The 15,869-nt window shown below is 46.7% G+C and overlaps 1 protein-coding gene across 6 annotated transcripts in view; it reads right to left on the reverse strand.

The window, feature by feature from the left end:
• LOC1281286 (hemicentin-1) overlaps window positions 1–15,869 on the reverse strand; it is a 186,383-nt gene that overhangs the window by 88,401 nt on the left and 82,113 nt on the right. For all 6 annotated transcript variants that reach the window (XM_061643057.1, XM_061643056.1, XM_061643058.1 and 3 more), the window contains 3 exons: window positions 14,979–15,182; window positions 14,753–14,904; window positions 10,051–10,195 (listed from right to left, as the gene is read on the reverse strand). In XM_061643057.1, coding sequence (XP_061499041.1) covers window positions 10,051–10,195; window positions 14,753–14,904; window positions 14,979–15,182 — 501 coding nt within the window. The remainder of the gene's footprint in view (window positions 1–10,050; window positions 10,196–14,752; window positions 14,905–14,978; window positions 15,183–15,869) is intronic.

The raw sequence follows: 15,869 nt of genomic DNA on the forward strand, positions 1-15,869 counted from the left end.
TATGAATGGACCCACCGTGCCGCAAATTCAGAGGCTTTCCAAGTTCTTTTAAACCCTTTCGACAACTCGTGGTCATATAGGTGCTGAGGTTAAAGAATTAGTCTTTAGGCTGGTTGACTGCCTTTAGCTATGGACTTTAAATTCCAACTTATTTGTTTTTATAAATTGCATGACTTGTTTTATGTTTTTTCCGTCCCCGTCTTTCGAATGTTGTTCGAAATATTCTATTGATATATTTAGTGGTGGGTTGTATATTTGGTATTCGAAGATCATATGTCTGGCTGTGTCTGGCACGTTACAGTTATTACAGCTTCCGTTGTTTACCTATTTTCATTTAATGCAACTAATATTTGCTATGCCCTTAGTTGTGCCGATTGCTTTTGCTGTAAGGTTTATATCGTGATGCCAAGGTTGAGTACGTGACGCTGAGATGAATTTTGTTTCAGTCAGGTTTTTGAATGACATTTACAATAATATTTTACAGCGCTAATAGCAGCGATTGAAACATTCTTTATGTGATTATTAAATATGAGATTTTTCAATTCCTTTGTTGAGGTACCGAGGCAAAACGAAGCGACAATTTACTTTCATTTAAAGAACATTTATACACATATAAAAAACTAAATCATTAATGACACACGATGACCTGTTTGTACCCCAAAAAAGAATAAAAGTATTCGTTCTGTGCTGTGGAAAACAGTTTGCTAAATGTGCCCTTGCGCGACACCAAAGCATCCCTGTCAACGCTCGCAACACAATTGACGTTCGAACCTATCAACACCTTATAAAGAGTGTCATCTTGAACAGGTTCCACCTATAATCAGACCACCAGCATAGGATGGGTAGTACCAGCAGCTTTTCTCAGTACGACTCCCAATAAGGGGGGGAAACAACTATTCCACACTGGCACGGTTGGTTCGGTTGTGATGTGGTTGAAGCTCCCAAAACCATTCCTGTCAACTCGCGTGTTCATCTAAACACTCACACAGACACACACACACACACACGTGCCATCAGCTCTGCGGGATGTGGGTGTGAAATAGGAAAAGTTTTGTGGGGAGAAAAACTTTCCCGGCATCTTCCTGCCAATGTGCCGTCGCCAGCGGATGCTCCTCGGATTACGCTCGGCTCCCACCAGGGGGTGTGCTTGGCGGAACGCTTCGGTGCGCCCGTGCAGTGAGACTGAGATTTCTAATCGTACGGTTGACTTCCCTTGCGCTATTTTTCCGGTACCTTTTGCGAAGGGAAAACATGAACCGGCTCTTAGCGTTCACATGTCAACTTTTGTCCAACGGCGCACGGCTCCACGCGACGAGACCGGGGCGGATAGGTTCGCAAAAAATTGAAGACGAATAAAGTCCCAAACTATTTGCTATCAACAAGCACTCTCCCAGGCTGGGCTGTGGCGCTGGGCAAACCTTTACGCTAGCAGGAGAAAGTTCAAACCAATGCCGGCCGCTCGGTACCGGCGCACATCAGCCGCAGCAGCAGCCGTGGTAGCAGCATCAGTTTCGCAAACCATGAATGGTAAGTAGATAGCTCGAACGAAGCGGGCAACAGCAACGAACAAACAAAAAAAAACATCTCCACCAAGCAAAGAGAAAGCAAAGCGCCACAAAGCTGAGAAGAAAAAATAGCTCCTTTTTATTTCTTCTACACAGCAAAAAAACATGACACCGGATGAGGCAGTATGTAGGTTTGCCTAGTTTCCAGTTCGCTGCACGGCACAACTCGGACCAGAAGCATACTTTAACGAATGCTTGATGCGGGCTCGAAAGCGAAACGGGAATAGAATGTACAGCCAAGTATACACACACACCACAAAAAAGCATACAGTGTAAAAGAGACAAAAAGTGTCGGAAAAAACGAAGTTCTAAAATACCTCGCCATGATACGGGAATGATATGGAACGGGAATTAGATTAGAAGTGAAATGGGTCCTTCCCAAACCAGCGAGCGAACCGTGGCGGTACGAGGTTACACATATGGTGGTGTGTGATTCTTTTTTCTCCCCTTCAAGTTTACTGTTCCACTGCGCAAAGGTTTAAGCAAAAAACAACAAAATCGCACACACACTCAAAAACATCCTCTCTGTTGCACGAGTCAAGTTTCCGGCTTCTTGACCCCAATGCTACAGCGGTGACCGGAAAGAGGACGGAAACAGCCCCAAGAAATGGAATTAGGATTTTTCTACGCTCCGGAGTAGCAAACGGACGCGGAGACTTTTCCAACTTTCTCCCTTCCCGGACACTCGGTTCACTGTCATCTTGCATAAGTGGATGACTGCTTGCCTGTCAGGGCGGTCAACAGTATCTCTCTCTCTCTCTATCTCTGGACATGGTGTCCCGTTTGCTTTGGTTTTGAACATAGAGAAAGCGTTTTGTTTGGATTTCATCATCATTAGGAGCTAGCGCTAGCGGACGGTCTGCCGTGCGCTGTAATCAAATAGAAATTAAATGCCATTCGGCTGGAAATTCGGCAATTCGGAAATGGCTAGCAAGAGGACAGCTTCATCTTCTGACATGTTTCGATTTAAAATCGGGGCTTGTGGCTTTCAACGCAGGTGCTGGGGGGACTGGAGTTTACGTCGATGCTGGGACTTTCACCGCACAAGCAAAGCGCCCATAAAAGGGTCTGATGGAATGCTTCTGAATGATTGTGGATGCTGTCTTTCCGTTTAAAAAAAACAGGCCTTTTGGAGCAACGGTAGACGGTAGAAAAGTTTGACGGGTGAAAGAAGTGGAACATATTTTTGTCGAAAATTGGATTGAATTTCGAACGAATTCGAGTGGCGTCATCGGATGAGCACGATAAAAGACGTCTCCGTGCGGGAATGATCTGTCTCCGGTGCTCTGTGATTCGGGCCCCACGCTTGGCGCACATGCTGGGCACACAAAGTGCCCGGTCCAGCAACCGAACCGGATATTGGACCGGGGGTGGCAGATTTCAAGTGGTCTCGGGATCCAACCCGAACACGCGACCATACTACACCGGGCTCTGCTTCGGTCGCGTTAGCAGAGCGGGTGGTGTTTGAAAGTTTAATGCACATACCGGCACGGTAGGCACGTGCACGGGACCGGGGAACGGTTTGGTTCAAAATTAACACACTCACTCCGCTGGCCGAACCCTGATCCCGACCCGCAACCGGACCCCGCTCGCGGCAGGATCATCCGGCGGTTCCACGGTCAGTCGTGTTCCGTGCGGTGGCTTTTCGTGAGTGGACACGATCGGATGACATCGCTGTAGCTGACAAAATCAATTAACCTGCTGGTGCGGTGGATCCGACGCCAGTCGAGATGCTTGGGCAATTTCGGGCTACCCGGTGGCCTTGGCGTAGTGGCACAAATTTACCACTAATTGAACAAACTGTATCCGGTTACCTCTGGGGGGAAAAGGGGAAGCGAGAAGAAATGGTCGGTCGTGGTCACTCTGCCCCCCCCCCCCTGCTTCACTCACGATGAGTCCAGCGATGGTGGAAGCCATTTCCCGTTGCATTGCTCATTATGTCGCCAATGTTGTCGCTCGCCCGAGTGGCCAGGCGCCGGTGTCCGGCTGTGATAGAAGAGGAGTGGATGAAACCGTAATCAAATTCATGTTTGCGGTTGCATCGGCATGCGGTAGCAATCAGGCGCAGTTGCAAACCTCGGTACGGAGAGAGAGAGATAGAGAACGAGCAAGCCGATGCCCGTGCTCTTCCGGTGCTTTGTTCGATACTGGCCAGGTTGGAGCAGTAGGGAGCAAATGCTGGAATCGATTGTGACATGCCGGAAAATTAAGCTAGCTCTACCGGTTCCTGATGCCGGATTGATGGTCCGGCCACTCGGTACGAATGAACAGGATACTGACACACACACACACTCATCTTCGAGCCGTATTTCGATGCACAGTGAACTGGGCACGATGGAACAATACACTCTTTTCGGGGCATTTTCCCGTCGATCTGAAACCCGCAGCTCAGCGCAGGAGGGTGGATGAACTTTTGGGAGGGTAACAAGGTCGAAGCTAATTAAATACCGTCGTTACGTTCCGAGTTGGAACAACACTGTTGACCGAAGGGAAAATGTAACTGTATCGTGTGTGGTGCAACAGAATGGGAAATTATTTTTTTTTAAATCTCTTTCATGATCAAAATGTTTAAGCGACGTCAGCAAAAGAAGCTGTGGCATGAAAATAATATTATGCATATTTTCATTCAGTTGAGCCAGATTGCTTTTTTTTAAATATTAACTGTCCTTAAGCTAAAACAGTTTGTTTTAAGAATTTTGCAATGCCACACCTCCCTTTTGGCATTTTTTAAATGATTCAGATGAAATCCAGTTGCAAGAGTAGAGCTGTAGGTCTAATACAAACACTTAAAACATTACAATATTTACCGAAATCCCATTTTCCGCACTCCGAAAACCTACCCACCAGTGTCGGGAAAGCACCACCGTGAATAATGCAAAGTAAAGAGCAGCTTTTTGACTTCCATCCCCAAAAACTATCTTATCTATTGCGCCGTGTTTCATTTGCAAAACCACTGGAATGTGGCGTGAAAAGGTCGGGTTTGGGCTTTTCGCTCCCTCCCGTGTTGGCCCTTTTCTCCGCCAGCGGCAGCAATATCCGACACAGCGAATCCCAGCTCCTCCACCCCGCATGATGCTACACATTCCCTTCAGTAATAAAAAAAGCCACCGTGTCGTGCCGTAATGAAACCGGCAAAAGCCATCTGCGTAGACGAACCCCTGTGCGGAAGAGTTATGAAATATGCTCCAGTGTCCCGTGGTGACCATCCCCCCTCCCAAAGGGATCGTTTCGGGCGGGGGGATACGGGTCCATCAAGGGCGTTCGTTTCATCTTCTCACCACCACACACACGGGAGCACGAAGCGAATGTGGCCGACGCCGACGGGAACCACTTCCAGCGCATAAATTAATGTAAAATGTATGTACGGTTGCGAGAGTTGTTCCACTCTTTTCCATCCCCGGTGCGGGTGGGACGACAACGACGACAACGACGACGACGACGCTGGCGGTGGTTCGCACATTAGCTTGCACGAGCAAACGGTACAGCAGTAGATGTGGAGAGTGATGATATGATTTTTGGTCTTTCTTCACACCTCGTTGGTTGGTGGATGAGGGCCAAGATGTGTGGAGGCTACCTTCCACACACCAGGAACCGGTGGCCTTTACTTTATTCAACGGGAGCTTCCGTATGAACCACAGACACAGAACCAGAAGTTTCGCTTTTAAGAGTTAATGTAAATTAGTAACAGTAACATCATCATCGCTACCAAGGGGCCACCCGCACGGGAGCCTCGCTTAATGACAGCTGGGACAACACTGACAACCCACTCATACACACACACACACACACCCACGTCCCAAAAACCTTTTTGGCCGTCCGGGCACGAGTGGGACTGCAATTCGAGAAAGCCACTTCATGCCAAAAGGGGGGTGCAAACGCTACCAGTGAATTATGTTGGTCGAGTTTGTACCGTCGAGTGGGTTAAACAGCACGGATGAAAGGGTTCCGTGCTGCTGCGTGGTGAAATGGGCTTTCGAACGAGTAGAAATAGAATAGGGCAAGTGTTCTGGGGCAAGGTTAGGTTAGGTGTAGAGGATAATCCTTGAATTTGCCTCACAATGTTTAGATCATTTCCACTAAGTGTTGAGTGAATAATCAATCAACTCCAACAAAAACGCCTAAACTTATGCAATTCGTTACACATAAGCCATTTAACTTGGTTTGTGAATCGGATGTCAAAAACATTCCCTAAACAATGTTGTCCCGTATTAGGAGCGATTATTACAACAGCTCCTTCGTACGAAAATTTGCCTATCGACTATCAGTTCCTGTCTCGTGCTAAGCGCTGTTCCTGGCACACTTAAGACAAATTCATTTGCATATTTAGCTGAGCGAGTCAAACAAAAAGAAACACAAACAAAAGAACATGCTGGCAAATGGGTGAAAAAAACTATTTCTACAAAATATGCAGACAGCTCATTGCAACCACGGTAAAGTGTTCTCTAAAGACTCTACCCGACTGTAGAAGGGACACTCTCGTTGACGATAAAGCCATGTCGCGGTGATGGTGTTTTGGGAGCGGACGTTTCATGTTTTTCCTTCAGCCTCGCCCATTTTACACACACACACACACACACACACACACACACACACACACACACACACTGACAAACACACTCATTTTCGGTGTAGCGAAAAAAGAAAACAACTTTACTGCCGAAGCATATTCCCCGATGCGACAATTTGTGCACGAAACAGGTTCCTCGCTCCATCCCTGTGACGGTACCGGCGCACTGTCTTTGCAAAGGGCGCCGAGAATGAAAACAACATTTTACGGCAGTTTTGCATAGGCGCATGGAGCAAAACAAAAAAAAAAACAAAAAACAAAAAAAGTGGAAACCAGCACACAAACGCACACAAACAGCTTCACAGCGCCCTTATGGTCGCCCCGCGTACACGGGCCACTGCGTTGTCCACGCGTTCCGCGGTCCCAGATACAAATCATTTTTAAATAAACCATTTAGAAGCTGTAACGCTATCTTAATTTCCCCAGATGCAAATGATTTGCCCGTAAAATATGTGTGCGTGAGTGGCAAGAGGTAAGGCGAGCGCTGTATGTGCTGTTACACACATACACAAAACGTAATAACAAATGGGAGGAACAAAGAGAAAAAAGAAAGCTTCACCGTAACGTTCACCAGAGGAAGTTGTACTCGTGGTAGCGTTTTTGCTGGTTGAAAAAAACGGGGGCGATGTGAGAAAAGTGCCATGAGCAGAATACACGTCGCACCATTCCACCCCGGGGTGTGAACGAGTGGACAGTTACAGGTTGACCGGAGCGGCTTCGGTGCAAAGTGGTGGCACGGGGATGAGGCACCTTCGCCTTTCATCACAGCCGGTTGGTGTGATCCTTTATGGGAGCTCGTTCCGTAGTTGGAAGCTATTCGGTTTCCAGCTAAACTGCCACGCTCATACCGGAACACATTCATAATGAGCCCGGGATCGTATAAATCTAATGAAATCCGATTTAATTTTAATGACTGTCAGCATGCGAGGTGCGCCAACCGTCACACACACTCGATGACGGCATAAGACTGGAGCAAAGCTTCCCTGTTTTTAGATCCTTTGCGACGCCTGGTGTGTTTGGTAGGCGTACGTGCAGCATGATGAAATGATGGATCAACGTCAATTGGTAGCTTTTTGAGTGAGCCGGGAGCCGCACTTATAAGCGAACGGGAGTATGGAATATCTCGCTGGTCGAATGTAAATAAATGCTACCGCAGTCGAGCGTTCGACTGAATTTCGGGAACGCAGGAAAGCTTCCCCTCCCTGGTGGGATAATTGTAATTCCCTCACGGTCGCAACCTTTCGGACACTTATCGTGTTGGCACGTAAATTATTCCGTACGCTGTCCTAGCGTGTGCTGCGAGTAAGGATATTAGGGGCCCGCTCCAATTTTGTTCTAACAACGCAAATGACAAATTTATCATGTTTCCCGGAAGTAATTTAATGTGGTTTTGTAAATTATACAATAAGGTAACCTTTGTGGAGGGGTGCGAGGAATTGTGAGAAATGTATGTATCTGTAAGTGGTTCGCAGGTAGCAAAAGCGTTCGGAACGGTGAGTCTTATGAGGTAGTCATTTGGTAAATATCAAATATTTTCTATTAACTGTTAAAAATATTCTCTTCACAAAACTGTAGCAAAACTGTCCATTCAACAAACCAAGCAAAATCCAGCGAAGGAACAAATACTGTCAAGCTACAAACATCCAGTCCCAGATGCTCCACGGCAGAACTTCGCCGGAAGTTCGTTGATTTCCGGAAGACTTTTTCGATCAAACTTTGTGTCAAAACTCTCCACCCATCAAGCGCATTACGAACAGAAAAACGTCTTCTTCGCTGAACGCTTTCGTTCGACGACGCTTTCATTGCGGCTAAGTAAAAGCACGACCAGGCAGTGATTGTGTTCGCGAGAAAAAGGTAAGATTGATTAAACGATTTCCGGAGATTGTAGATACACTTTACCGCGTTGTGTACCGCACGATACCAGGGTGCGCGATATCCAATTCCCTTTCCACACTCCGAGGCAGAAAAATACGGCCTGTGTCGCGCTGTGCCAAAACAGCGCTCAAGTATACTCGATTACCACGGCCCGGGCAACCGAGTCTCACGCCTGCCGAAGGTGATGGATTCATTGTCATCGCAAACCGCTCTCCCTAATCAATGCCCTTTCCAGTCGGTTCGGGTTCCAGGAACGCGCGGTTCGATCTGTTCTAGGTTTGGTTTCGTGTGGAAAACTTTCTCCGAAAAGGCATTGGTCCGCTCCTCCGACCTCGTACTAGGTGGCTCTAGGGTTCGGTCGGTTTAGTTTGGTTAAGTTTGTGGTTTTGGTCGTCTTTTTATCGCCAGAGCTGGCAACGATGCGCTGCGAAGCAATCAGGACGGCCGGGAGATGGGTAGTAATTTACCACAAACACAAGGGACGAGTGGTTTGTTTGGATGAGTTGTGCAGGGAAACAGAACAGCAGTGGGTTGAGTTTTCCCAACCTGTAAACGAGCCATTTCAAGCCCCTTAAAAACAAGTCAACCGTTGCAGTTTTCACTACGACCCGCTCGGTGCCGAGTGTTCCCGGTGTCAGTTCAACCCGTTGATGGTTGGAGTTTGTGTGTGTGTGTAGGTATGTGTGTGAGTGTGTGTGTGTGTGTGGGTGTCAGCCAACTGCCTTTGGGTGCCTTTTTGTTTCTGGTCCCTCGACTATTTACCTATTCGGAAAACCCTTTTAATTTATTCGATAGCAACCGTACCTTACCGGTTGTGTCACTTTCCTTTCTTCCCTCCCGCGCATGCCTTCTATTTTCTCACGCCCTTCCCTTCCAACCCTTTGCTTGCCTTCCCGGTGCTGCAAGGTGCGCGTACGAACCGTTTGGGGTAACCACGGGCTGGGAAAAACTGGGAACCTTCTGGAGTTCCTTTTGATGATCCCGGTGACCAATGTAAATAAGTGAAGTGAGCGAATGTTTGCCTAGCACGAAAAGAACAATACGGGTGTCCGTGGACGAATGTCAAACGGTCTGGCGTCAGGGTTCCCCCCTTTTGCTGCCAGCTACTAGAAAGCCTTTTTTCCCCTGTTTCGGTAACGATTTGACTAGAAATGTTCACCGCGGAGGGAGAAAAAGCGTTCCTTCCAGAAGCGTTCCTCAAAAGAAAATTCGACTCCTAGACGTTCGTAATGGAGAGTTTCCCTCTTTTCTCTGCTGTACCGTTTTATCAATGCGAAAAAAAGCCCTTTTCGGCCTGCGGATGACATTGGCGTGTCCGTAAATGGATCCTTCCCACACGGTGGCACCATCGGGCAGGTGACAATTGTCCAGAATAAATTGTCCGTTTAGCGCATTTGCGTTCGTTCGCCTTGGTTCTCAATCGTCCCGATTTCATTTTGCCCCGGCCGGACTGGATAGTGGCTGCCGGGGGGGGGGGGGGGGGGAGGGATTTTCTTTTTTGCTGCCACATCGCTTGCTCATCGCTTTATCGTTTAAAGGCTTTCCAGTTTTCGAGCCGAGATCGGGGGCACAAGATTTGCCCTTAATCTCATTTTACCGTATGGCCCAGCGCTCTGCGAGTTCCGACTAGTGTGTGTATGTGTGTGTGTGTGTGTGTGTGTGTGTGTGTGTGTGTGTGTGTATGTGTTTTGTGTTCGTTGTCGCTTCCCTTTGCTGAAGAAACCCGAAAATTAGACGCAAATGAAATGTCCGTAAAAGTGCAAAGGTCAGGCGGTGAACGGTGAGCGTTTGCGTTGATAAAACATTAAATTAAATGACTCATTTGCATTTGCAAAGGCTCAACTGCCCCGCCAGCTACGCTCCTGCCCGTACAAACGTTTGCCGCGGTATGAAAAGCAGTCAGGGCAGAACCCGGTTCCGCGACACAATCTTGACAGTGTTTGCTGTCCGCCCGCGTGAGTGATAAGGATGCCCACGATGGTTCGCACGATGGTTTTGGCACGGTTTGCGATTAAATGCTCCTTTTTGCGGGAGCTTACTTACAGAAGACGTTTAATTTCATCGAAGTTTCCTTGGTCCCCCGCTTCACCAGCTCGTTCGTCGCCCGGCAGATTAACGTTTTGCCGTGGTCCTCCCGGGTCGGCGTGAAGCTGAGCGATGCCAGTGTGCTGTTACCATCCTCGGACGTCTGGACGATTGAGCGACGAAAAGGGAGAGAGAAAGAGAGAGAGAGAGAGAGAGAGAGAGAGAGAGAGAAGAAACGTACAAACAAAACGGTAGGTTTACTTTCAAATAGATCGTAATGGTGTCGGAGAAGCAAAAAAACAACATTTTGCCTGCGAATAGGAAAAGATTAGTGAATGAAAATGCAAATGAAGGTCTTTCGTGTGTGGGTGTTTTCTTCTTCTTCTTCTTCTTCTTTTTTAATGAATCTCACCGAAAACGAACAAGCAAAACAACACCTCCGTGTATATTCCCCAAAAGGGCAAAGAGAAGAGAAGGCTGCTCGTTATTTGTGTCCCGTGCAGACCCAAAAACAGCAACAAAAAAAGAAGAGTGCGAACGAGCCGCTTCTTTTTATCACTCCTAGTATAGCATAAAAATTCCACTCCAGTTATGATGAAGCAATACAGGTGAGTAATTATCCCTTCCAGACAATAAGGGAGCGGTTGCGTTGCGGCAACAAGAAATAAGACCCGCGGCGACCATGCTTAATGGGGATGAATTTCTGAAGCTGCAGTGTGGGAGTTATTTTGCTGGACGAAATCATAAGAAGCAGGAATCTTGGGCGCGATGAAGACGGAAAACAGAAGATAAATTGAGACTCGTGTGTAAAGGGTGTAGTGCAAAGACGGAACAAACAAAAAAAAATGGCATGAGTTTCATTTTTTAATTCCATTTCTGTCGTTGTCTGTCGATGGGTTGGGAGCGTTTGATAAATAACATCTCTTTATCGTACCGTCGATAGGAGAAGCTCACGTTTCAGATTTTTTTTACGTTTCTTTATCTGGATTTACTTTTTCGAAATTTAAAAAAATAAAGCTTATCCACAAGCACAAATTAAACATACTGCTGCTCTCCTTGTATGAAAACTAAAGCTTGCTTCAGATAGAATTGGAACAAAGACAATTGCTTGTATCTCAGTTATTTATAATTGAAATTAAGATCTGTTTTTATGCAAATGTAGCGTTTTCTTCATACTTTTAAGGAAAAATACGGATAAAACTATTCTTCACGGTTTCGAAGGAATTCTCGAATTTTTCCTGTAACACGGCTCATTAGGCGGCGCACATCTTCTTCGTCCATCGTTTTAGCTATCTTATTCCACCAGGTCGTCATCTGATTGATGTCTTTGACAACCTTTCCCTTTGCCTTGAGTCTCCTCTTCATGATTGCCCAGTATTTCTCAATAGGGCGGAACTGGGGGCAATTGGGTGGGTTAAGGTTTTTCGGAACAAACTGGACCCCTTTCTCTGCATACCATTTTCCAACGACTTTACTGTAATGACAGCTTGCCAAATCTGGCCAACACATTACGCGATGATCGTGGGATTGAATGAATGGCAAAATTCGTTTTTGGAGACACTATTTTCGATATAGTTCCGACGTCATTGTCTTGTTTGTAACGAAAACTTTCGTTTTTTTCCACAGCTACAAATGCCCTCCCAAATCTTAAATTTTCTTGCAGATTTGTCGGCAAAAACTAATTTAAATTTGTCGGGAACATCCCCCCGACCCGTTGCCAAGTAAAATTTTTGACCTGCGTTTTGCCCGAAGTCAGTCTTAACATAGGTTTCATCATCCATCAGAAGACACCCGTCGAACTTGGTCAGCACCTGATCGTATAGCTTCCGAGCATGAGTTTTGATCAAACTATTCTGTTTTATGGTGCGATTTGGCTGTTTGCTAGCTCGATACGACTTGATTCCTTCCCGAAGTCGAGTTCTCCTGACGGTACTATGAGCAGCACCGAATTTTCTGGCCAAATCACGGTCCGACAGATTAGGATTCCTCTTAATCGTCTTCAAAATCTTACTACGCAGATTCCGGTCGACAGTTCCACTCCGACGATTGGCTTGAGGCTTCCAAATCGTCGTCAATGTTTCCTTATACCGTTTGATAACGCGCCATACGGTATTTCTGGGAAATTTCAACTTTTTAGCTAGCCTAAATGCAGACCACAAAGGATTTTCCAAATAACTGTGCACATTTTTTTCCCTGCTTTCGGCTTCCATGTTGATTGTTTACTAATTACAGTCGATTTACGGAATGTCAAAAATACATACGTCAAGCTGACAAAATGCCCGACTCGTTGACGCCAAGAGCTTCCAAATCCGTCCACCAGGAGCGCCACAATATGAGCAACAGTTTGTTCCAATTCTAAATGAAGCAAGCTTTAGCAACCAGAAATAAGAACATATTACACCGCTACAGCATGTCAACTGGTTGCGGTGCTTGAAGCGTGCCGCATTTGTTCTCCATGGGCAACATTCGCTTGGCATGGTTACGGGGTTCCTTTTTTCAGACACAGCTACCCCAACCAGAGCAAAGCAAAGCCAAGCGACTGTCTACATAATAGCACCACCACCCCAGAGTCCGGAGAAAGATGATGCAAATTTCGTCACAATCTACATGACAGTGACTTTGTGTAGGGATAATTTTAATAATCCTTTCATTTTTCCTCGTAATGAATATCGTCTACATTATGCTGCGGTGTCCGGTGTGTCCGCCACGGCTGTTGAGCTGATTTTGTAGCTGTGTTCATTTTTTTTTCTTGTCCCTTCTTGCTGAAACCCAACGTTTTGCTGTTTTGCTTGCAACTATGAAAAAAACGAACGAAACAAACAACAAAAAAAAAAGCACCCGAGCGGTCAGTTCGCTTGCTCGTGCTCGGGGTGGTCCACGGCAGGCGCAACCCATCATCGGGTTGGAAAAATGGACGCCATAAATTAAATTCTCCTAAAAGGATTCGGGCGAAGCGCTGAAGAATGATAGCAATGCTGACCAAATCCGGCTCCCATTGTTGGGATGCTTGGGGCGGGCGAGACAGCAAGCACAAAACGGCGGTAAGGAAGAAGGACAAAAAATGCTTCGTGAAACAAAAATAAAGATTTTTCACGGCTTATCCGTTGAGATGAGATGTATGTTGAGGTAAGGGGGTTTTTTGCGGCTCCTGCTTCTATCATTTAGGCGTAAGGGGTTTCCTTCACTTTAGCGTGGCTTGAAAAGGGGGTGGGGGCTGAGTCCTGTCCCCGTCGAGAGGCAGCACAGACTGACACAGGCTTATGAATGATGTAACAAGTGATTTATTCATGGTAAAAGAATGCTTTTTCCCTTTTTACACAATGCCGCGTTAAAAAATGGTCTCCATGAAGGTTGTTTTTTTTTATTTGGACTCGGTGTCTCCTTTTCATGTCATTACTTTACGAAACAAAGCAAAAAAAACATTTTGTGTCCATTTTGGATCGTTCACAAACTCGATTTCAAAATGAGATACTCGTTGCTGATGCTTTTCCAGTAAGTGCCGTACCCAAACCCGTTGGTCAAATTAAAAGCAAACCAACTAAACGGCTCAATCAACCGATTACGGCGCTTACTTTCAGCGGGCATTCGAGCAAAAGTGTTCACTCAGTGTTCGGCCACCCACCCAAAACATATGGCACCAGTCGGGATGCCGTTCCGGGTTGCGAGGAGGACGCGATAATCGTTAAAGAAATGGGCGCCAAAATAAGGTGATGCAATTTTTAAAGGTTAAGCTAGGCAACGAGCCCATATCGAGGGGCTTTTTTTGGGGGCAAAATCGCGTTCGGTTAGCTTCTCGTTAGCCATCAATTGGGTACAAATCGCTTCCCTAATGGATCGGCGAACCAAGCATGGGAAGCACTCGAACGGACCGATGCGGCGCAGTGTTCTTTAGTGTTCTTCTTTTTTTGCTGCTGCTACTGTAAGGAGCCTATCTCCTGTGCCCGGCAGCGCAGCAGAAAATCCCTATTTACCACCGTTTTCCCTAGCGGTACGTACTGCACTTACTCCGCACCATCGGGCAGGGGGGGTGTGTGTAGCCGGGTGTCTAAATGGTGAGGCCCAATTCACTCACGGCTCCATTAGCAGTCGTTTTTTGTGTGTCTATATGTGCTGTTGTTGCTCGGTGCCCAACGAAATTGGGCTCTTCATTCCATTATGGCTTCAGGTATGGATAAGGGATCGTGTGTTGTGAGTGAACCAAAAGGAGAGCAGTTAGAGAGGAAAAAAAGGGTAAACCCCCCGCATCGACACTGCTGCTGTAACATGTACGGAAGTGTGAAATCGTTGGAGGCAAGGTAAAATTAGCACACCAGCTGGCATGTGTGAGTGCGAATAACAATAACAGTACCATTACGGCGCACCCAGCTGGGAGGGATTTGGGTTGAAAAGTTAAATTTGACGAAGGTGTACAGGCTGCACCGAGCGTGATAAGGTGATGGAGGTGGCAGCAATTGGAGGTGAGGGTTGAGACGATGAGGCGCTTTTAAAAAAAAAAGCGAACGAGCAAGCTATTTAGCATCAACGATGATGAAGGTTTCGTGGATTTTCTTTTTTGCAATGGAAACGATATGACGGGGCCTCGGGGAAGAGTCGCTCGGTATGTGGGTAGCGTGTGCATTTTATGATGAAAAAACGTTTTGTTTTTTGAAGGTGTGAAACGAATGATGGAACATGTTGGGTGTATTATGCAGCTAATAGAATACATATTTTCCACGCTTACCGTTTGGTTGGTCGCTGTCAGCTGTACGCCACCCATCCACCAAGTAATCTTGGCCGGAGGTCGCGAACCCACCGACTGACACTGCACAATGTAGCGCCGATCAGCCGACAGTGGGCTGCTGCCGTTAACGATTTCTACCGCCAGAGGACGTACTGCAAGTAAAAGCAAAAGTGAAATAATAGTGAAGTGAAACAGCTTTTCGCAACTGGTTGTGACAAACACTTACATCGCAGCTCTATCGTCACGTTGGCCGTCACGTTTCTCCGGTAGAAGTTGCTCGCCTGACAGCTGTACACGTTGTGCTGGTGGGCGCGGGACAGATTTCTCACCACGAGCCGGCTGCTGAGCGTGGATTCGTGCGCATAATCGATCATCGCACTCGGTAGCGTCTTGCCGTTGCTGGACCAGGTAATCTTCGGCGTAGGATTGCCTGCAACAGAGCAAAAGGGAGCAGAAAATTGAAACGTTAATTGTGTGCGGACAGGATCAGAAACTGGCAACCACCACGGTGTGGTGGAATTAGGATTACGGTACTGATTTGTACTGCTGTACACCTTTTCTTAGAAATTGTTCTTCCCAAAACTCAAGAAACGAACTCACTCGCCAGTGACGAAATAGTGTAAATATTGACCGAAATGTTATCATTAAATCAATTACAGCCGTCCGCCCGGAACGACCCACCGACCCCGTCGGTACGGTGGATAGACGTAACGGCGCTAATGATACCGCAATTTGTTCCACTTCGGCGACGAGATGTCGAGCGGACAGTACGATGGTACGGCCGAGGCGCTTTAGGGCCAGCTCCTGCTGGGCGGCGTTGACGACAAATGGTTGCTCGTAAAATCGGAACCAATTAGATTATCCCAGCTCGACGCAACAGCATCAGGCAGATAATTCATAACAACTGTTTAATTTGGCGAAATTTAGATTTATTTAGCTTTGGTTTAGCTTGAGCTTTGGTCCCTATGGGACGGCATTTTCGAACTTCTTCTTGAGTGGTGCGTTACGTCCGACCACATTTTTGTGCGTTTATTATGTGGTTCGAATTTCGAGAACATGTTTGTAAGAATCAAAGAATTTTGCCAAAAATACTAGCTGGATCCCCTGTGAAACTTGT

The sequence above is a fragment of the Anopheles gambiae genome, chromosome 2 (assembly GCF_943734735.2).
Source record: "Anopheles gambiae chromosome 2, idAnoGambNW_F1_1, whole genome shotgun sequence".
Taxonomy (NCBI): Eukaryota; Metazoa; Arthropoda; class Insecta; order Diptera; family Culicidae; genus Anopheles; species Anopheles gambiae.